This window comes from Melanerpes formicivorus, unplaced genomic scaffold, assembly GCF_026170545.1.
Source record: "Melanerpes formicivorus ecotype bairdi unplaced genomic scaffold, bMelFor1.0.p_v2 SCAF_157, whole genome shotgun sequence".
NCBI classification, from domain to species: domain Eukaryota; kingdom Metazoa; phylum Chordata; class Aves; order Piciformes; family Picidae; genus Melanerpes; species Melanerpes formicivorus.
The window spans coordinates 219,216-240,648 of NW_027142509.1; the positions used below are offsets into that span (position 1 = coordinate 219,216).

The 21,433-nt window shown below is 50.9% G+C and overlaps 1 protein-coding gene across 2 annotated transcripts in view; it reads left to right on the top strand.

The window, feature by feature from the left end:
- Positions 1-4,803: 4,803 nt before the first annotated feature.
- INTS7 (integrator complex subunit 7) overlaps positions 4,804-21,433 on the top strand; it is a 41,079-nt gene continuing 24,449 nt past the window's right edge. The window contains exons 1-10 of one of the 2 annotated variants that reach the window (XM_068168742.1): positions 4,804-4,933; positions 5,140-5,269; positions 6,352-6,498; positions 7,852-7,989; positions 9,406-9,452; positions 9,872-10,071; positions 13,188-13,310; positions 16,515-16,632; positions 18,542-18,676; positions 20,063-20,160. In XM_068168742.1, coding sequence (XP_068024843.1) covers positions 4,843-4,933; positions 5,140-5,269; positions 6,352-6,498; positions 7,852-7,989; positions 9,406-9,452; positions 9,872-10,071; positions 13,188-13,310; positions 16,515-16,632; positions 18,542-18,676; positions 20,063-20,160 — 1,227 coding nt within the window. In that variant the 5' untranslated portion in view covers positions 4,804-4,842. Of the gene's footprint in view, positions 4,934-5,139; positions 5,270-6,351; positions 6,499-7,851; positions 7,990-9,405; positions 9,453-9,521; positions 9,711-9,871; positions 10,072-13,187; positions 13,311-16,514; positions 16,633-18,541; positions 18,677-20,062; positions 20,161-21,433 lie in introns of those variants that run through there. The other variant, XM_068168743.1, reaches the window with a different exon arrangement.

The window sequence follows — 21,433 nt, forward strand, 5'->3', positions numbered from 1 at the left end:
CAGCTCACCAGCTCTCACATCCCACACCTTGGCTGTCTGATCTCCTGATGCAGTGACCTTCAGAGGGAAAAGTGAAAAGCTTTAGCCATTTTCTGCACACAATTGGTAAAGCATTAAAGTTAGAGAGCAAAAAACTGCTTACTTACAATCTTGTGCTCCCCTGGTACCCAGGCAAGGTCAAACACAGCATTTGAGTGAGCCTGCCATTCTAACAGGGAAACAAAAGCCAAGTTTAGTTCAGTGCACTGCAGCACTTGCAGAAGACTAAAGAAGATCAGACAGAGAAAGCAGAAAGCTTGTCATCTGCTTGCCTTAGGTGTGAAAAACAACCCAGAACAATTTACCTACTACGGCTGTTGTAAGAGCATGCTCATCCTGCTGCTTTGTAAAGACTCAGCATGGTATGATAAAGGAGATAGAGAAAGGAAGGATGGCCAAGGGCTCAGGGCCAGCCAACATGGATTTAGGAGGGGCAGGTCCTGCCTCTCCAACCTTATCTCCTTCTATGATCAGGTGACTGCCTGGTGGATGTGGGGAGGCCTGTGGATGTGGTCTGCCTGGACTTCAGCAAGGCCTTTGACACCATCCCCCACAGCAAACTGCTGGCTAAGCTGTCAGCCCTTGGCTTGGACAGCAGCACTCTGAGCTGGGTTAGGAACTGGCTGGAGGCTGAACCCAGAGAGTGGTGGTGAATGGTGCCACAGCCAGCTGGCAGCCAGGCACAAGTGGTGTGCCCCAGGGATCAGTGCTGGGCTCCATCCTGTTCAATATCTTTATTGATGATCTGGATGAGGGCACTGAGTCCATCATCAGTAAATTTGCTGATGACACCAAGCTGGGGGCAGGAGTTGATCTGCTGGAGGGTAGAGAGGCTCTGCAGAGGGACCTCGACAGGCTGGACAGATGGGCAGAGTCCAACAGGATGACATTCAACAAGTCCAAGTGCAAGGGGCTGCACTTTGGCCACAGCAACCCCATGCAGAGCTACAGGCTGGGGGCAGAGTGGCTGAGAGCTGCCAAACAGAGAGGGACCTGGGGGTGCTGTTTGACAGCCACCTAAACATGAGCCAGCAGTGTGCCCAGGGGGCCAAGAAGGCCAATGGCATCCTGGCCTGCATCAGGAATAGTGTGGCCAGCAGGAGCAGGGAAGTCATTGTGCCCTGTGCTCAGCATTGGTTAGGCCACACCTTGAGTCCTGTGTCCAGTTCTGGGCCCCTCAGTTTCAGAAGGACATCGAGACACTTGAAGGTGTCCAGAGAAGGGCAACAAGGCTGGGGAGAGGCCTTGAGCACAGCCCTGTGAGGAGAGGCTGAGGGAGCTGGGGTTGCTTAGCCTGGAGAAGAGGAGGCTCAGGGGTGACCTCATTGCTCTCTACAACTACCTCAAAAGGTGTTTGTAGCCAGGAAGGGGTTGGTCTCTTCTCCCAGGCAACCAGCACCAGAACAAGAGGACACAGTCTCAAGCTGCACCAGAGGAAATTTAAGCTCGAGGTGAAGAGAAAGTTCTTCACCAAGAGAGTCATTAGTTATTGGAATGTGCTGCCCAGGGAAGTGGTGGAGTCACCATCCCTGGAGGTGTTCAAGAGGGGATTGGATGTGGCACTTGGTGCCATGGTCTAGTCATGGGGTCTGTGTTGATAGGTTGGACTCGATGATCCTCGAGGTCCTTTCCAACCTAAGTGATACTGTGAAAGATAGATTGATAGATGGATAGATATCTCCCCATAGATATCTAGAAGACTTAGAAAAAGCTTTCTCTGAATCCAATAAGTGAGGTACTTGTCACACAATAAGACTGTCACATTCTGTATAACATTTACCTTTAAAGATAAGCTTGCTGGTAGTCTGAGCCTCAGTGTCATACAGCCTAACAAATCCTTCTTCGTTTGCAACTGCCAGCACATGCTGCAGATTCGGGGCTGAAAAGCAATGGGGACATATTGGTCTGTGATGGAGTTGAATGACCTTAGAAAGAAATTCTTCACAGGAAGAGAGATTGCCCATTGGAATGGGTTGCCCAGGGAGGAGGTGGGGTCGATGTCCCTGGAGGTGTTTAACAAAAGCCTGGATGAGGCACTTAGTGCCATGGTCTGGTTGATTAGTTAGGGTTGGACTTGAAGATCTTGGAGGTCTCTTCCAACCTGGCTGATTCTGTGATTCATAATCACGCCCCTGCTCTTTGTGGAGGGCCACAAACACTTTAAACAGGGTCCACAGCAAACAGATAGCTGTGCAATAAACAGTATTTACATGAAATGTTCAAACTGCAGAAACACTGCCATTTTTTTCCCCCTAGATGTTCCATTCAGGAATTACTCTCTGTGGCCAACTGAAGGGCTCCAGAAGCAAGTTATGAGGTAATGACCTCTTTCACCAGCTATAAGAGTTCCTTAGTTATAGTTTCCTGTACCTACACAGTACTTCCTGAGTATCTGAGCTTGAAAAGCAGGAAGCTGCCTTGGCAAAAAAAGAAGCTCATATCAAAACTAGAGCACTGCAAATAAGAGATTTGCCCGAAAGAGCCAGGAGTTTCCATTCATCATGTATCTTTGTGGGTGCCATGGACAGTGGCATTGAGTGCACCCTCAGCAAGTTTGCTGATGACACCAAGCTGTGTGGTGCAGCAGACAGCTGGAGGGAAGGGAGGCCATCCAGAGGGACCTGGACAGGCTGGAGAGGTGGGCACAAGCCAACCTCAGGAGGTTCAACAAGAACAAGGGCAGGGTCCTGCATCTGAGTCGAGGCAATCCCAGGCACAAATCCAGGCTGGGCAGGGACTGGCTGGAAAGCAGCCCTGAGGAGAGAGACTTGGGGGTGCTGGTGGAGGAGAAGCTCAACAGGAGCTCTCAGTGTGCACTTGCAGCCCAGAAAGCCAATCAGATCCTGGGCTGCATCAGGAGAAGTGTGGCCAGCAGGGCAAGGGAGGTGATTCTCCCCCTCTACTCAGCCCTGGTGAGACCCCACCTGGAGTACTGCGTCCAGTTCTGGAGCCCCTATTACAAGAGGGATCTGGAGGTGCTGGAACGTGTCCAGAGAAGGGCCAGAAGGATGAGCAGAGGGCTGGAGCACCTCTCCTGTGAGGACAGACTGAAGGAGTTGGGGCTGTTCAGTCTGGAGAAGAGAAGGCTCCCAGGTGACCTCATTGTGGCCTTCCAGTATCTGAAGGGGGCTACAGGAAGGCTGGGGAAGGACTGCTCAGGATCTCAGGTAGTGATAGGACTAGGGGGAATGGAATGAAGCTGGAGGTGGGGAGATTCAGGCTGGAGGTGAGGAGGAAGTTCTTCCCCATGAGAGTGGTGAAACCCTGGAATGTGTTGTCCAGGGAGGTGGTCGAGGCCCTGTCGAGGTGTTTAAGCCCAGGCTGGATGAGGCTGTGGCCAGGCTGATGTAGTGTGGGGTGTCCCTGCCCATGGCAGGGGGGTTGGAACTAGATGATCCTTGTGGTCCCTTCCAACCCTGAATGAAACTATGAAACTATGAAATGCTGCATGTAAGAGCCATCCACTTCTTCGGTTTCTACATACTATTCTCCATGCTGTTATATCTTTTATGTATTGTGAACAAAGCCCTCTTTTTCCTCTATGTAGCCTAGCACTGTCACCAAGAGCACATGCCTTGAAACAAAGCTGAAACAAACAGACATTAAAAGAAATGCTCTGCAGTTTTTTTTTTCTCCAAGGGAACATTTTCCACCAGTGTATCTAAGAACACCACCAGCCAGTTTATATTGCATCTGGGTGCAAGCAGACCATTATCAGGTCACTTTGAAACAAGACATTCTGAAAGCAAATCATGGAACGGCTTGGGTTGGGCGGGACCTCAAAGATAATCTAGTTGCAGTGTATCTGGCCATGGGCCCCTGCCCATGGGACACTTTCCACTAGATCAGGATGCTCAAAGTGCCACCCAGCCTGGCCTTGGACACTTCCAGGGAGGGGGCATACACAACTGTTCCAGCGGCTCACCCACGGCGTGAGAGACACATTTAAACAAAAAAAAAACACAAGCAAACAAAAAAACCTTGACAGCAGTGCCTACAACCCGGCCCCTAAAAGGCCCTTTCAGAAGGTGACTTTACCTGAAGAGAAGGTGCAGCCGAAAGGAGGGACTGGAGTTCCCGTTTCCCCGTAAGACAGGTGATCATCTTCCTGGCTGCACTGGTAGCTGTCTAACAGATACTGCAGGGCAAGCGGTGAGGACTTACCTACAAAGAGATGAGCAAACCGTAACCGCACCAGACACAACGCGAGGAGCGCCGAGGCTCCCTCAGCGGCTTTAGAGGTAACCCGAGCCCCCCACTCCCGCCGTTGGACGGGGTCTAAACCCGGGGGCTCCGAGACCACTGATAGGCTGGGCTTACGCTGCTGCGGTCCCCCTTCCCATGGAAGGGGCGAGCAATACGGCGGCGGTACTCACCGATCGGCGAGCCCGAAGCGCGGTGGAGCAGCGCACGGCACAGCATGGCTGAGAACAACCGGAGCGCGCGAACCCGGCTCGTGGCGCCAACTCCTGCCACCGACGAACCCGCCAAAGGCGCCTCGGCTCCTCATTGGGCAGCAGGCGAGAGCCACGCCGAGCCTCTCCCTCTGATTGGGTGACAGAGAGGGGCAGGGCCTCCAGGCCACACCCGCCCGCCGGCAACTCACCGCACGGCTGCCGTTGCGAGGGGGGCGTGTCGGGTGGAGTGGCCGGCGCGCGCACGCGCCTCGGCTTGGCGCCTGCGCAGAAGTCGCGCGGGGAGGCCGCAGCCGCTCCCCGGGCTGAGGCGGTGGCGTGACTGCGCATGCGCGGTGTCCCCGTGCGGAGCGGCTGTAGGGGCTGAGGCGGCCGTGAGGGGCTAGGTATGGCCGGCAGCGCCAAGTCTTTCCTGGCCGATGCGGGCTACGGCGAGCAGGAGTTGGATGCCAACTCCGCCCTGATGGAGCTGGACAAAGGTGAGGCTAGGCGGGTTGGGGGTGGCGGCTGGCCGGGGGAGCGAGGCTGGCGCTGGGGCCGGCTCTCCGCCCGCCGCCGCGCTGTGGGGCGCGGTGCCGTCCCTCGGTTCTTGGCGGCTGGGAGCTTCACCGAGGGCGGGGAGCGCAGGAAGGACCCGATTGTGAAGGAGCAACCCATCCGCAGCGATTCCTGGTGTCTCGTTTAGGCCTCAGGTCTGGCAAGCTCGGGGAGCAGTGCGAAGCTGTCGTCCGTTTTCCCAGGCTCTTCCAGAAGTATCCTTTCCCTATTCTCATCAATTCAGCCTTCCTCAAGCTGGCCGACGTATTCAGGGTAGGGTAAGTAGCAGCATCGGTTCATTTCTGTCGGGCAGCGTCCCAGATCCGGAGTGGTGTGCTGCTGCATGGCAACCTGGGCACTCATGGGGGTTTTTCTGCTGTGGTCCTGAGCCCGTGGAGGACAAGCTCTGCTTTATTGGAGGCTGCTTTCCCCATCCCCATCCAGGTAGTGATAGGACTAGGGGGAATGGAATGAAGCTGGAGGTGGGGAGATTCAGGCTGGAGGGGAGGAGGAAGTTCTTCCCCATGAGAGTGGTGAAGCCCTGGAATGGGTTGTCCAGGGAGGTGGTTGAGGCCCTGTCCCTGGAGGTGTTTAAGCCCAGGCTGGATGAGGCTGTGGCCAGGCTGATGTAGTGTGGGGTGTCCCTGCCCATGGCAGGGGGCTTGGAACTAGATGATCCCTGTGGTCCCTTCCAACCCTGACTAATTCCATGACACTATGATCTTCAGTGGGCTTAGGGGGCTATAGGTGTTCAACGACACAGCTCCTTTCCATCTGTTCTGAGTACTCACCTCCTGGAGCCAATGCTGCTCCATAGGCATGTCCAGATGAATCATGTGCAGGTGAATGGTCATGTCTGCAAATTCCACCCCTGGAGGATCCACATACAAAAAGCTTTTCCAAGTGTCTGATGCCCAAATGGTTTATTTGATGGAAGTGGAGCTACTTTGGAATAGCTTATGAAGTTATCTGTGGCTGTTGTGGAATCTTCACTGTTCACTCCAGGAAAGACAATTCACTCACCTGGCAGTGGCAATTAGACTTCTCTGTCTTAGTCCTGGGCATGCTTGTCTAGCAGGCATTGGCTTACATTCCTCACTGGTGCCAGCAGGTTCATTCTGTTGGACATAGGCCTGAATTTGACACTACCTGTAATGATAGTAATTAAAACCCAATAGTATTTTGTTGGGGGTTTGTATTTTTGGGGTTTTTTTAACCTCCCCTAGTCTCCTTAAATAAAATGCCTGGGCCTTCCCTACTTGTAATCTGCTCCTGGAAGCTTTCTTAAAGTAACTTTGTGTTTAAAGTGCTTGAATTTTCATCATAGCATAGCCTGATTAAGAAATGTGTCTTCCACCAGAAACAACTTCCTGAGGCTGTGTGTGCTGAAAGTTACCCAGCAGAGTGAAAAGCACTTGGAGAAGATCCTCAATGTGGATGAGTTTGTCAAAAGAGTTTTCTCAGTCATCCACAGCAATGACCCGGTGGCTCGGGCTATCACCCTGCGGTAGGTACGGCGTGAGCAAACCTCACTGACTGCAGCCCTCTGCCTGACTGTCAGTCTGCTACTCTGGAATGGCATAGAATGGATTTAACCAGCTTGGAAAAGACCTTCAAGATCAAGTCCAGCCTATCACCCAGCACCACCTAATCAACTAAACCATGGCACCAAGTGCCTCATCCAGTCTCTTCCTAAACACCTCCAGTGATGGTGACTCCACCACCTCCCTGGGCAGCACATTCCAATGGCAAATCTCTATGAAGAATTTCTTCCTAACATCCAGCCTAAACCTCCCCTGGCACAGCTTGAGACTGTGTCCTCTTGTTCTGGTGCTGCTTGCCTGGGAGAAGAGACCAACTCCCACCTGGCTACGACCTCCCTTCAGGGAGTTGTAGACAGCAAGAAGGTCTCCTCTGAGTCTCCTCTTCTCCAACAGGATGGCATTCAACAAGTCCAAGTGCCAGGTGCTGCACTTTGGCCACAACTACCCCATGCAGAGCTACAGGCTGGGGTCAGAACGGCTGAGAGCTGCCAAACAGAGAGGGACCTGGGGGTGCTGATTGACAGCTGCCTGAACATGAGCCAGCAGTGTGCCCAGGTGGCCAAAAAGGCATCCTGGCCTGCATCAGGATCAGTGTGGCCAGCAGGAGCAGGGCAGTCATTTTGCCTCTGTACTCTGCATTGGTTAGGCCACACCTTGAGTCCTCTGTCCAGTTCTGGGCCCTTCAGTTTAAGAAGGACATTGAGACACTTGAAGGTGTCCAGAGAAGGGCAACAAGGCTGGGGAGAGGCCTTGAGCACAGCCCTGTGAGGAGAGGCTGAGGGAGCTGGGGTTGCTTAGCCTGGAGAAGAGGAGGCTCAGGGGAGACCTCATTGCTCTCTACAACTAACTGAAGGGAGGTTGTAGCCAGGAAGGGGTTGGTCTCTTCTCCCAGGCAAGCAGCACCAGAACAAGAGGACACAGTCTCAAGCTGTGCCAGTGGAGGTTTAGACTCGAGGTGAGGAGAAAGTTCTTCACTGAGAGAGTCATTCGCCATTGGAATGTGCTGCCCAGGGAGGTGGTGGAGTCCCCATCCCTGGAGGTGTTCAAGAGGGGATTGGATGTGGCACTTGGTGCCATGGTCTAGTCATGAGGTCTGTGATGACAGGTTGGACTCGATGATCCTCGAGGTCTCTTCCAACCTTAGTGATACTGTGACACTGTAATTATGTATCTCCTTCTGTGTGAGTTGTTCTGTGGTGGATGTGAAAGAGCACACATTTATGTGAAAGTAATCTTTTAACTGGACCTTTTCCATTTCCATTTGGTTTCCTCATGATCATTGTTGTTCCTGATTCTGCTGTGCTTTGTTTCTGTAGGATGCTGGGCAGCATGGCATCTATTATTCCAGAAAGGAAGAATGCACATCACAGCATTCGGCAGAGCCTGGACTCCCATGACAACGTGGAAGTTGAAGCTGCTATATTTGCTGCTGCCAATTTTTCTGCACAATCAAAGTGAGGTGTAGTTGTATGGATTTGGTTTTTTTTGGTCAGTTTTTCATATTACAGAATGTGGGAACTGTATTGACACTGGTGCCCAGGGGACCAATGGCATCCTGGCCTGCATCAGGAACAGTGTGGCCAGCAGGAGCAGGGAGGTGATTCTGCCCCTGTACACTGCACTGGTTAGGCCACACCTTGAGTCCTGTGTCCAGTTCTGGGCCCCTCAGTTTAGGAAGGAGGTTGACTTGCTGGAAGGTGTCCAGAGAAGGGCAACAAAGCTGGGGAGGGGTTTGGAGCAGAGCCCTGTGAGGAGAAGCTGAGGGAGCTGGGGTTGCTTAGCCTGGAGGAGAGGAGGCTCAGGGGAGACCTTCTTGCTGTCTACAACTACCTGAAGGGAGGTTGTAGACAGGTGGGGGTTGTAGACAGGCAGAGGTTGGTCTCTTCTCCCAGGCAACCAGCACCAGAACAAGAGAACACAGTCTCAAGCTGTGCCAGGGAAGGTTTAGGCTGGAGATTAGGAAGAAGTTCTATACAGAGAGAGTGATTGCCCATTGGAATGTGCTGCCTGGGGAGGTGGTGGAGTCGCCATCACTGGAGGTGTTCAGGAGGAGACTTAATAAGGTGCTTGGTGCCATGGGTTAGTTGTTTAGGTGGTGTTGGATGATAGGTCCAACTCCATGATCTTGAAGGCCTCTTCCAACCTGGTTTCTTCTATTCCATTTCCTTCTTTGGTGTTGTCAGTTATAGTAGAACTTTTGATTATTTGCAATAACAGTGTTGTAGAGAAATCCTGGATGCAAGTTTAACAGAGGATTTTTTGTTTGAATGGAAAGATCAATAATATGGGAATACAAAGTTGAATAGAAGCTGTAATTGAGAAGTGTTATACACAAATCATAGTATCAGGCAGGGTTGGAAGGGACCACAAGGATCATCTAGTTCCAACCCCCCTGCCATGGGCAGGGACACCCCACACTACATCAGCCTGGCCAGAGCCTCAGCCAGCCTGGGCTTAAACACCTCCAGGGACAGGGCCTCAACCATCTCCCTGGACAACCCATTCCAGGGCTTCACCACTCTCACGGGGAAGAACTTTCTCCTCCCCTCCAGCCTGAATCTCCCCACCTCCAGCTTCATTCCATTCCCCCTAGTCCTATCACTACCTGAGATCCTGAGCAGTCCCTCCCCAGCCTTGCTGTAGGCCCCCTTCAGATACTGGAAGGCCACAGTTAGGTTACCCTGGAGCCTTATACTAGGGAAGAAAAGGTGGTGCTGTTGTCACTTTGACACAGTTGTGCAGAGGTTCCAAAATGACTTGGGTCCTGGCAAGCCCTGCTGTGCACAGTGTGTTTGATAGTTCAGCTGCCTTTATAAAAAGTCCTTGATTTCCCACTTCACTGAGTACTTTCTGTTTTTTCTTTCCTACAGGGATTTTGCTGCTGGAATATGTAATAAAATCAGTGAGATGATTCAAGGTACTTCTGTGTATTGAATGAGGAAAGGAAAAGCTCTAATTCATCTGAGAATCTCTTACAATCCATTTTGATTGTCCATAGGTCAATACCAGAAATCAGAGCACTGTTGCCCTTCCCCTCAAATGATTCCCATTGGCTAACCAGTCTCTTGTGTAGAGACTGAGTAAACTTACACAGCACATCACAGCTTGCTTCAGATGAGTCAATGTGTGTTACCTGCAATGAAGCAAGGAGCAACCCTCTCTAAGATCCATGCAGGTGCTTGACACTGCTCTCACTATGCTGCTAACTTGTAGATGAATTATTTGATGCTAATGCAGATGCCTGCACCATCTCTGTTCAGCAGTCACAGTAACATACTGTGTGCCAAAAGCCAGTGCAAGGGGACTAACAGTCTGCCTGTGTTTCTCTTGTTGCAGGTCTGGCCACCCCTGTGGACTTGAAGCTGAAGTTGATCCCTATTCTGCAGCACATGCATCATGATGCTAGCCTGGCCTCCAGCTCCAGGCAGCTGCTGCAGCAGCTGGTAACATCTTATCCTTCCACCAAGATGGTCATTGTTACTCTGCACACCTTTACTCTGCTTGCTGCTTCTTCTTTGGTTGACATTCCTAAACAGGTGATTCTTCCTAATTCATTCCTGCAACACAGAGAGTACAAAGGATGTTTAGAAGCCATCAGATTCTAGCAGATGGATGTGCTGGGATAGGTGCTCTTACATGCTGTAGAATACCTGAAAGCAGCTGCTGCTTTCATACTCTTTGCCCTCTGGAGAGGCTGAGGGAGCTGGGGTTGCTTAGCCTGGAGAAGAGGAGGTTCAAGGGAGACCTTATTGCTCTCTACAACTACCTGAAGGGAGGTTGTAGCCAGGAGGGGCTTGGTCTCTTCTCCCAGTCTACCAGCACCAGAACAAGAGGACACAGTCTCAAGCTGTGCCAGGGGAGGTTTAGGCTGGAGGTGAGGAAGAAGTTCTACACAGAGAGAGTGATTGCCCATTGGAATGTGCTGCCCAGGGAGGTGGTGGAGTCACCATTCCTCGAGGTGTTCAGGAGGAGACTTGCTGGGGTGCTTGGTGCCATGGTTTAGTTGATTAGGTGGTGTTGGATGATAGATTGGATGCCCTGATCTTGAAGGTCTCTTCCAACCTGGTCTGGTCTAGTCCTGTCCCTGTCCTGGGCTCTAAGCCAAGTTGTGTGCAAGCAGAGACAGAAAAACCCCATGCTTTTATGGTCTGGAAATGTGCTTTGTGAATTTGGTTTCTATAGCAGATGTGAATCTCCTGACATTTGAGATTCATCTACCTAACCCTCCTCAGGCAGTCAGGAAAATCTTTGCTTTCTTTCAGTCCTGAAAGGCTGGTGTCTGTTCCTGTTAGACTAATAGCATTGATCTGTCTGAAACTCCTGTTTTGGTGTGGCTGATCGCTTTATTTGAGAGGATGCTGCTTGATAGGACTGAATCTAAGCCAACCAAAACAACATTACCACACTTGATGTGGGGTTTGGCATGGGGGGGTTTGTTATTTGGCTCTGTGTTTTGTGGTGGGTTGGTTTGGGAGTTTGGTTGGTTGTTTTTTAATGCTGGTAAGCGCTGTGATTTAGGCTGTGTTAGAATAGAATAGAATAAACCAGGTTGGAAGAGACCTTCAAGATCATCGCGTCCAACCCATCATCCAACACCACCCAACCAACTAAAGCATGGCACCAAGCACCCTGTCAAGTCTCCTCCAGTAATGGTGACTCCACCACCTCCCCAGGCAGCACATTCCAAAGGGCAATCACTCTCTCTGTGTAAAACTTCCTCCTAACATCCAGCCTAAACCTCCCCTGGCACAGCTTGAGACTGTGTCCTCTTGTTCTGGTGCTGGGTGCCTGGGAGAAGAGACCACCCCCTGCCTGTCTACAACCTCCCTTGAGGTAGTTGTAGACAGCAAGAAGGCACTTGCCAAAACCCAAATGAACAAAACCAAGCCTTACCTCTCCCTCCCATCCCTCACTTTGAAGCATTTATCTCAAATTAGTTGACACTTAATCACACATCCTTTTTGTATTCATTTCCTGCAAATATACAGAGCTGGAATAACTACCACATGGAAAAGCAAGGCCATGACAGCCAGGTCTGGCTCTCCATCCCTACCCTGTCCACATCACTTAGAAGCAGCACTGATTCTTGTGTTGCAGAAACAACATCATCAGGCCTGCATCAGGAACAGTGTGGCCAGCAGGAGCGGGGAGGTCATTCTGCCCCTGTACACTGCACTGGTTAGGCCACACCTTGAGTACTGTGCCCAGTTCTGGGCCCCTCAGTTTAGGAAGGAGGTTGACTTGCTGGAGCATGTCCAGAGAAGGGCAACAAAGTTGGTGAGGGGCTTGGAACACAGCCCTGTGAGGAGAGGCTGAGGGAGCTGGGGTTGCTTAGCCTGGAGAAGAGGAGGCTCAGGGGAGACCTCATTGCCCTCTACAACTCCCTGAAGGGAGGTTGTAACCAGGTGGATGTTGGTCTCTTCTCCCAGGCAACCAGCACCAGAACAAGAGGACACAGTCTCAAGCTGTGCCAGGGGAGGTTTAGGCTGGAGGTGAGGAGGAAGTTTTACACAGAGAGAGTGATTGCCCATTGGAATGTGCTGCCCAGGGAGGTGGTGGAGTCACCATCACTGGAGGTGTTCAGGAGGAGAGTTGACGGGGCGCTTGGTGCCATGGGTTAGTTGATTAGGTGGTGTTGGATGAGAGATTGGACTGGATCATCTTGAAGGTCTCTTCCAACCTGGTCTGGTCTATTCTGTTCTATTGTTCTAGCTTGCCATGGCATCACAGCCTAGCCAGGGGCTTTTCTTTTGCATGTAGCAAGCACATAAGGCAATTTAGTTTTGAGCCAGTATGCTTTCTTTCTGCACAAGTAGAATCATAGAAGCAGAATCAACAAGGTTAGAAAAGACCTCAAAGATCATCAAGTCCAACCTGTCACTCAAGACCTCATGACTAACATGGCTTCAAGTGCTACATCCAGTCCCTTTTTGAACACCTCCAGGGGTTGTGCCTCCACCACCTCCCCGGGCAGCACATTCCAGTGGTCAATTAGTCTTTCTGGGAGGAGTACTCTTACTCACCTCCAGCCTCAGCTTCCCCTGGCACAGCTTGAGAATGTGTCCTCTTGTTCTGGTGCTGGCTGCCTGGGACAAGAGACCAACCCCTTCCTGGCTACAACCTCCATTCAGGGCATTGGAGACAGCAAGAAGGTCTCCCCTGAGCCTCCTCTTCTCCAGGCTAAGCAACCCCAGCTCCCTCAGCCGCTCCTCACAGGGCTGTGCTCAAGGCCTCTCCCCAGCTTTGTTGCCCTTCTCTAGACGCTTTCAAGAGTCTCAATGTCCTTCTTAAACTGAGGGGCCCAGAACTGGACACAGGACTCAAGGTGTGGCCTAAGCAGTGCTGATTACAGGGGCAGAATGACTTACCTGCTCCTGCTGGCCACAAAGTATAGAATAGAATAGAATAAACCAGGTTGGAAGAGACCTTCAAGATCATCACGTCCAACGTATCATCCAACACCACCTAATCAACTAACCCATGGCACCAAGCACCCCATCAAGTCTCCTCCTGAACACTTCCAGGGATGGTGACCCCACCACCTCCCCAGGCAGCACATTCCAATGGGCAATCACTCTCTCTGTGTAAAACTTTTGAAAAGACTTCTTCTAGTGTCATCTCTTTTCTAAACAGGGAATTCTCTCTGTTGCAGATCCAGCTGTTGTTGCAGTACTTGAAGAACGATCCGAGGAAGGCTGTGAAGAGGCTTGCAATCCAAGATCTGAAGTTGCTGGCCAATAAGACACCACATACATGGAGCAGAGAAAACATTCAGGTGTGTGCATTTTTGAACTTTGCATCTGGTTGTAGAATTAGTTCCAGAAGAAGAGTTTGGAAAGGAAAGAAAGGAAGGACATAGATCTCCATATCCTTAGGTTCCTCTCCCCTTTCTAGGGGTTAACTGCTACTTTTCAATAGTAATAATAACCTTGTGACTCCTGTTGTATTGATGAGCCCCTAGAAGGTGTTTATAATGTATCTGTGTTATTTAGGGAAGCAATTAGATGTTAGATGGTGTTGGGTGATAGGTTGGACTTCATGATCTTGAGGTCTCTTCCAACCTGGTTAATTCTATTCTTATTCATAGAATCACAGAATGAATAAGGTTGGAAAAGACCTCAAAGATCATCAAGTCCAACTTGCCACCTGTGACTACTACACCATGGCACCAAGTGCCATGTCCAGTCCCCTCTTGAACACCTCCAGTGATGGTGACTCCACCACCTCCCTGGGCAGCACATTACAATGGCCAACAACTCCCTCTGTGAAGAACTTTCTCCTCACCTCCAACCTAAACCTCCCCTGGCGCAGCTTGAGACTGTGTCCTCTTGTTCTGCTGCTGGCTGCCTGGGAGAAGAGACCAACCCCCACCTGGCTACATCCTCCCTTCAGGTAGTTATAGACAGCAAGAAGGTCTCCCCTGAGCCTCCTCTTCTTCAGGCTAAGCAACCCCAGCTCCCTCAGCCTCTCCTCACAGGGCTGTGCTCAAGGCCTCTCCACAGCCTTGTTGCCCTCCTCTGGACACCTTCAAGTGCCTCAATGTCCTTCTGAAATTGAGGTCAGAACTGGACACAGGACTCATGGTGTGGCCTAACAATTGTTCTACTGTAGATAGTATTACTGCTCACTTGCCTTTTTTTCCCTCCTTGTCTTTGCTGTTTTCTGGCATAAATGACTAAAGAAAATAACTTCAGATTAGATGAATGGAGAAGCTGCTGTTTGAAATATGCTCTGGATGGTGCTCTAACAGCACTATTGGGAGGCATCAATACCCTTTATCAACCCTGATCATTGTGTCTTCTTTTTGTGCCATACTCATCAATGGATTAGAAAAATACTCCTTGGCTATAAGTGACAGATTTACTTTGAACCATACAAGAACATACACATGCCTGATAAGAACACCAGTTGAGGCTTTTATTCATCCTGTTGACCTAGTTCTGTGTTGTCTCTATTCAGTTCCTGGATGTTATCATTTAGAGAGTGTCAAAGCTGAGTTACATTTTCCATTTGTCTCATGCTTTCTCTCCTGTTGACTAAACAAAGCCTCTGAAAGCAATGAAGGATTATGAGGGTGGTCCTATGAGGACAGTCAGAAGGAGCTGGGGCTGTTCAGTCTGCAGAAGAGAAGGCTCCCAGGTGACCTCATTGTGGCCTTCCAGCATCTGAAGGGGGCCGAAAGGAAGGCTGGGGAAGGACTTCTCAGGATCTCAGGTAGTGATAGGACTAGGGGGAATGGAATGAAGCTGGAGGTGGGGAGATTCAGGCTGGAGGGGAGGAGGAAGATCTTCCCCATGAGAGTGGTGAAGCCCTGGAATGGGTTGTCCAAGGAGGTGGTTGAGGCCCTGTCCCTGGAGGTGTTTAAGGCCAGGCTGGCTGAGGCTGTGGCCAGGCTGATGTAGTGTGGGGTGTCCCTGCCCATGGCAGGGGGGTTGGAACTAGATGATCCTTGTGGTCCCTTCCAACCCTGACTGATTCTGTGATACTATGACTAAATTGTGGATAGTGTTGGCATGGTGAATGTGAGAACAGCCTGTGTTTTAAGAGTTACTCCAATCTAGCTGTTAACTAAGGCCTGATGAGATCTGGGTAAAGGCACAGAAGTATGATAGTGTGATTTGCTGATTGACAGCTGCCTAAACAGGAGCCAGCAGTGTGCCCAGGTGGCCAAGAAGGCCAATGGCATCCTGGCCTGCATCAGGAACAGTGTGGCCAGCAGGAGCAGGGAAGTCATTGTGCCCCTGTACTCTGCATTGGTTAGGCCACACCTTGAGTCCTGTGTCCAGTTCTGGGCCCCTCAGTTTAAGAAGGACATTGAGACACTTGAAGGTGTCCAGAGAGGGGCAACAAGGCTGGGGAGAGGCCTTGAGCACAGCCCTGTGAGGAGAGGCTGAGGAAGCTGGGGTTGCTTAGCCTGGAGAAGAGGAGGCTCAGGGGAGACCTCATTGCTCTCTACAGCTACTTGAAGGGAGGTTGTGGCCGGGAGGGGGTTGGTCTCTTCTCCCAGGCAACCAGAACAAGAGGACACAGTCTCAAGCTGTGCCAGTGGAGGTTTAGGCTGGAGGTGAGGAGGAAGTTCTTCACTGAGAGAGTTGTTGGCCATTGGAATGTGCTGCCCAGGGAGGTGGTGGAGTCACTGTCCCTGGAGGTGTTCAAGAGGGGATTGGATGTGGCACTTGGTGCCATGGTCTAGTCATGAGGTCTGTGGTGACAGGTTGGACTCGATGATCTTTGACGTCTCTTCCAACCTTGGTGATATTGTGATAGGAGCTCTACTACAAATGAGTTAAAGAATAAAATATGCTTGAAGAGATCTATCAAGAAACTTCAGTTGTCCTCTGTTGGATGCCAGGGCTGTTGAAGGAAATGGTACTCGAAAGTCCTCTTCAGAGATGTCTACTTCAATAACCCCTGCCCTTTGTCACAAGGCAAAATAATCAATATACCTCTAACACTGGAGAACTGTCTTAAAACTGTCTTTATGCTGGAGGTGAGGAAAAAGTTCTTCCCAGAGAGAGTTGGTAGCCATTGGAATGTGCTGGCCAGGGAGGTGGTGGAGTCCCCATCCCTGGAGGTGTTCAAGAGGGGATTGGATGTGGCACTTGGTGCCATGGTTTAGTTAGTCCTGGGGTGTTGGGTGACAGGTTGGACTTGATTATCTTTGAGATCTTTTCCAACCTTATTGATTCTATGAAAATCTGTTGCAATGTTTGCAGCATTTGCTGCTGGTTTTCAGTTGATAACTGGCTTGTACTTAGTGTTGCCTGGCATGTGAGACCTGCTGTCACTTTCCTGCAAGCCACATCCTCAGTGTACTAAAACAGGTACTTTGGTACATGACTTCTACCTCTTGCTTTCAGCATCTTCTGTGGAAAAATCCTGACTGAAAACTTTCCATAGACAAGTGGAGTTAAATGTTTAACACAGCTAGCTCATCAGACTTCTCTTCCCCTGTCTCTCTTCTTCTGCTCCTCTGTAGGCACTCTGTGAATCTGCTCTTCACACTCCTTATGACAGCTTGAAACTGGGCATGCTCTCTGTGCTCTCCACATTATCAGGGACCATTGCCATCAAACAGTACTTCAGCAGTGCTCCAGGTAAGGCAAGTAGATGAGGCAATTATCTCTGGCATTTCTACTGGGCTGGTGATCTACTGATAGTTTAAAAGCATGCCTCAAAGTGTTTAGACTACATTTGAACTGTAGAACACTGGCTGAGAGACAGTTGGCATCACTGTTCCTATGTCTAGGATTTTGGTCTGGGTTTTGTGGCTAACAGCTCTATGAAAGAGGTTTTTTGACCTTTGGATCTTAAGATTTTCTTCACAAAATGAGAGTATGGAATGCCTCTCACATGGCTGACCTGCTGAAGGTGCTTGGAAGCCATGGATTTGCTTAGTGTTTTGAGTAGCACAGAGACTGACTGATGTGAGGGAGGGCTGGTGTGTTACTCTGGCACTCTGCCACTCTTGTGGGAAAGGCCTGCTTCAGTGCCACCTGAACTTCTCTGCCTTCTGACTGAGCAGATGTTTTGAAGTGACTCCAAGTATTTTCTTCTTCAGAGGGTGATCTTACTCTGTTCCTTTTGTTTTCCTTCTTGTAGTCCAGACAGCTCTAATGAATGTTACAAACCCACCTACAGGGGCTGCAGAAATGGGGGAAAATAATGTATCCTCTTCAGTCATGCTGGCATGTCCTAACAATTGATATGGCTGCTAGCTTTTTAAAGAAGGTAGAATGTTTCTTAGTGTAATATCAATGGCTCCATGTCCCAGTGGAGGCCAGGGACAAGCAGAGTCCCTCAGGGATCAGTCCTGGGACCAGGCTTGTTCAACATCTTTGTGGGTGCCATGGACAGTGGCATTGAGTGCACCCTCAGCAAGTTTGCTGATGACACCAAGCTGTGTGGTGCAGCAGACAGCTGGAGGGAAGGGAGGCCATCCAGAGGGACCTGGACAGGCTGGAGAGGTGGGCACAAGCCAACCTCAGGAGGTTCAACAAGAGCAAGGGCAGGGTCCTGCAGCTGGGTGGAGGCAATCCCAGGCAGAAATCCAGGCTGGGCAGGGACTGGCTGGAAAGCAGCCCTGAGGAGAGAGACTTGGGGGTGCTGGTGGAGGAGAAGCTCACCAGGAGCTCTCAGTGTGCACTTGCAGCCCAGAAAGCCAATCAGATCCTGGGCTGCATCAGGAGAAGTGTGGCCAGCAGGGCAAGGGAGGTGATTCTCCCCCTCTGCTCAGCTCTGGTGAGACCCCATCTGGAGTACTGCCTCCAGTTCTGGAGCCCCTATTGCAAGAGGGATCTGGAGGTGCTGGAAGGTGTCCAGAGAAGAGCCACGAGGATGAGCAGAGGGCTGGAGCACCTCTCCTGTGAGGACAGACTGAAGGAGTTGGGGCTGTTCAGTCTGCAGAAGAGAAGGCTCTGAGGTGACCTAATTGTGGCCTTCCAGTATCTGAAGGGGGCTACAGGAAGGCTGGGGAGGGACTGCTCAGGATCTCAGGGAGTGATAGGACTAGGGGGAATGGAATGAAGCTGGAGGTGGGGAGATTCAGGCTGGAGGTGAGGAGGAAGTTCTTCCCCCTGAGAGTGGTGAAGGCCTGGAATGGGTTGTCCAGGGAGGTGGTTGAGGCCCTGTCCCTGGAGGTGTTTAAGCCCAGGCTGGCTGAGGCTCTGGCCAGGCTGATGTAGTGTGGGGTGTCCCTGCCCATGGCAGGGGGGTTGGAACTGGATGATCCTTGTGGTTCCTTCCAACCCTGACTGATACTATGATACTATGAATATTGCTTCAAGTCCCTGGCACATCAGTCCTCAGACCCAAATCATGTTTGTCTAAATCATGTGGCACTGTGTGTGGAGAAAAGAAAGATGTTTTCATCTTACCCTTTTAAACATACAAGATCGGTATAGGTTTGTGGTTTTATTATTATTATGAATTCTTTTAATTAAAAAGCTCCCTGATGGAACTGTGGACTGTGCTGGTTTGTGCCCTGTTTGCTTTGTCTTTGTTTAGGAGCAGCAGCTACAACTGCAAAGTCATTTGATTTGGTAAAGCTAGCCCAGGAGTGCTGTTACCATAATAACAGAGGCATTGCAGCTCATGGTGTGAGAATTCTGACTAACATATCCTCCTCTTGTCAGGACAAAGGTAAGTGAAAGCAAGGACAATGGAATGTGCTGTTTGAAGTTAAGTTTGTGTACTTAACACATGCTAGCTGGTCTTGTCTATGAACACTTTGGCCACAACAACCCCAGGCCGTGCTACAGGCTGGGGTCAGAGTGGCTGAGAGCAGCCAGGCAGAGAGGGACCTGGGGGTGCTGGTCGATGGTAGGCTGAACATGAGCCTGCAGTGTGCCCAGGTGGCCAAGAGGGCCAATGGCATCCTGGCCTGCATCAGGAACAGTGTGGCCAGCAGGAGCAGGGAGGTCATTCTGCCCTGTGCTCAGCACTGGTTAGGCCACACCTTGAGTGCTGTGTCCAGTTCTGGGCCCCTCAGTTTAGGAAAGATGTTTAGTTGCTGGAAGGTGTCCAGAGAAGGGCAACAAAGCTGGGGAGGGGTCTGGAGCACAGCCCTGTGAGGAGAGGCTGAGGGAGCTGGGGTTGCTTAGCCTGGAGAAGAGGAGGCTCAGGGGAGACCTTGCTAAGGGAGGTTGTAGCCAGGAGGGGGTTGGTCTCTTCTCCCAGGCAACCAGCAGCAGAACAAGAGGACACAGTCTCAAGCTGTGCCAGGGGAGGTTTAGGCTGGAGGTTAGGAGGAAGTTCTACACAGAGAGAGAGATTGCCCATTGGAATGTGCTGCCCAGGGAGGTGGTGGAGTCACCATTGCTGGAGGTGTTTAGGAAGAGCCTGGATGGGGTGCTTGGTGCCATGGTTTAGTTGATCAGATGGTGTTGGGTGATAGGTTGGACTTGATGGTCTTTGAGGTCTCTTCCAACCTGGTCTACTCTGCTCTAAATCTGCCTTACCTGTCAGGCTTTTTAGGGAGAATAGGGGCTACAACCTAGTAGGACAGTTTTCTGTCTGAGTTTGTGAATAGCTGTGGCAGATTCCATCTGTGTTCAACTGAGATGAGGTTCCTGGCCACAGTGGCATTCATGGGATGCTTGCATTGTCTGTGCTGTAAAACTAATGAGTTGCTTGTCAGCCTTTTGCAAACTCTTAGCACAAAGTCTGTTGGCACAGGGGCAGCAGGGCATTTAGAAGTCTTAGTTGAGAGGTTTATGCATGCTTTCTCAATGCCTCAGTTGGTGTGACTGCTGAACAGCCACATAGAATGGCAAATTGGTTCCCATCAAAATAAGATAAGGCAAAAACATTGAGGAGGTGTTCAGGGGGAGACTTGATAGGGTGCTTGGTGCCATGGGTTGGTTGGTTAGGTGGTGTTGGATGATAGGTTGTACTTGATGATCTTGAAGGTCTCTTCCAACCTGGTTTATTCTGTTCTAATTACCCTGACTCCAACACCAGTGCAGACATGACACAAATTACAGGCAGAAAACACAACAGGAAACTAACTGACTCTCTTTGTCCTAGATCTTCTGCCTTTGGAGCAAGATGCAGTCTTTGGCTTGGAAGCTCTCCTTGTACTTTGTAGTCAAGATGACAGCCCAGGAGCTCAGGCAACCTTAAAGGTGACATGATTGTTGTCTTCCCCTAGCATAGCTGCATGTTAGAGTAGTAACTTGCAGCATCTTTCAGCTCTAGAGTAAGATGGCTGTTACAGGGGAGAAAACCCCCACAGCACTCCTCTCAGAAGAGCAGCTGTACTACCTCCATCCTGTGACCATGGTCATGTTGTATCTCTGGAGGATGAAGGGAATCTTGGGGAGGAGCTGATCTGTGAAGGTGGGAATGTTCATGGCTGCAACACTTCCATGAACTGTTTTAACAATCCTCCTTCCTAAGCTGCTGCCAATGATTTTATGGAGTCATTGATCTGTCAATGCTGGTGGTATGAGACAGAACACAGCTCCTTGAGTCTGTGATGCATCTCTGTGCTGTGACCTCACAGACAGAGGCTGAAACTCCTAGGAAAGCATAGTTTGTGGAGTACATGGTTCTGAAGATACCAAGTCTAGAGTTCTGCAGCCATACTTTCAGGTACATGTCTGGCTATTTTGAAGTGGTCACTGTGTGTGTTGTGCCCCTTGGTCACTGTGTGTGTTGTGCCCCTTGGTCACTGTGTTCATTTTGCCCTGTGGGTTGTGTGAATTAGGCAGCATGGATGTAGGAAGGGCAGGTCCTGCCTGACCAACCTGATCTCCTTCTATGCACAGGTGACTGCCTGGTGGATGTGGGGCAGGCTGTGGATGTAGTCTGCCTGGATATCAGCAAGGCCTTTGACACTGTCCCCACAGCAAACTCCTGGCCAAGCTGTCAGCCCCTGGCTTGGACAGCAGCACTCTGAGCTGGGTTAGGAACTGGCTGGAGGCTGAGCCCAGAGAGTGGTGGTGAATGGTGCCACAGCCAGCTGGCAGCCAGGCACTAGTGGTGTGCCCCAGGGATCAGTGCTGGGCCCATGCCCTTTAACATCTTCATTGATGATCTGGATGAGGGCATTGAGTCCATCATCAGTAAATTTGCAGATGACACCAAGCTGGGGGCAGGAGTTGATCTGCTGGAGGGTAGAGAGGCTCTGCAGAGGGACCTCGACAGGCTGGACAGATGGGCAGAGTCCAAGGGCAGGAGATTGAACACATCCAAGTGCCAGGTTCTGCACATTGGCCACAACAACCCCATGCAGTGCTACAGGCTGGGATCAGAGTGGCTGAGAGCAGCCAGGCAGAGAGGGACCTGGGGGTGCTGGTTGATGGTAGGCTGAATATGAGCCTGCAGTGTGCCCAGGTGGCCAAGAAGGCCAATGACATCCTGGCCTGCATCAGGAACAGTGTGGCCAGCAGGAGC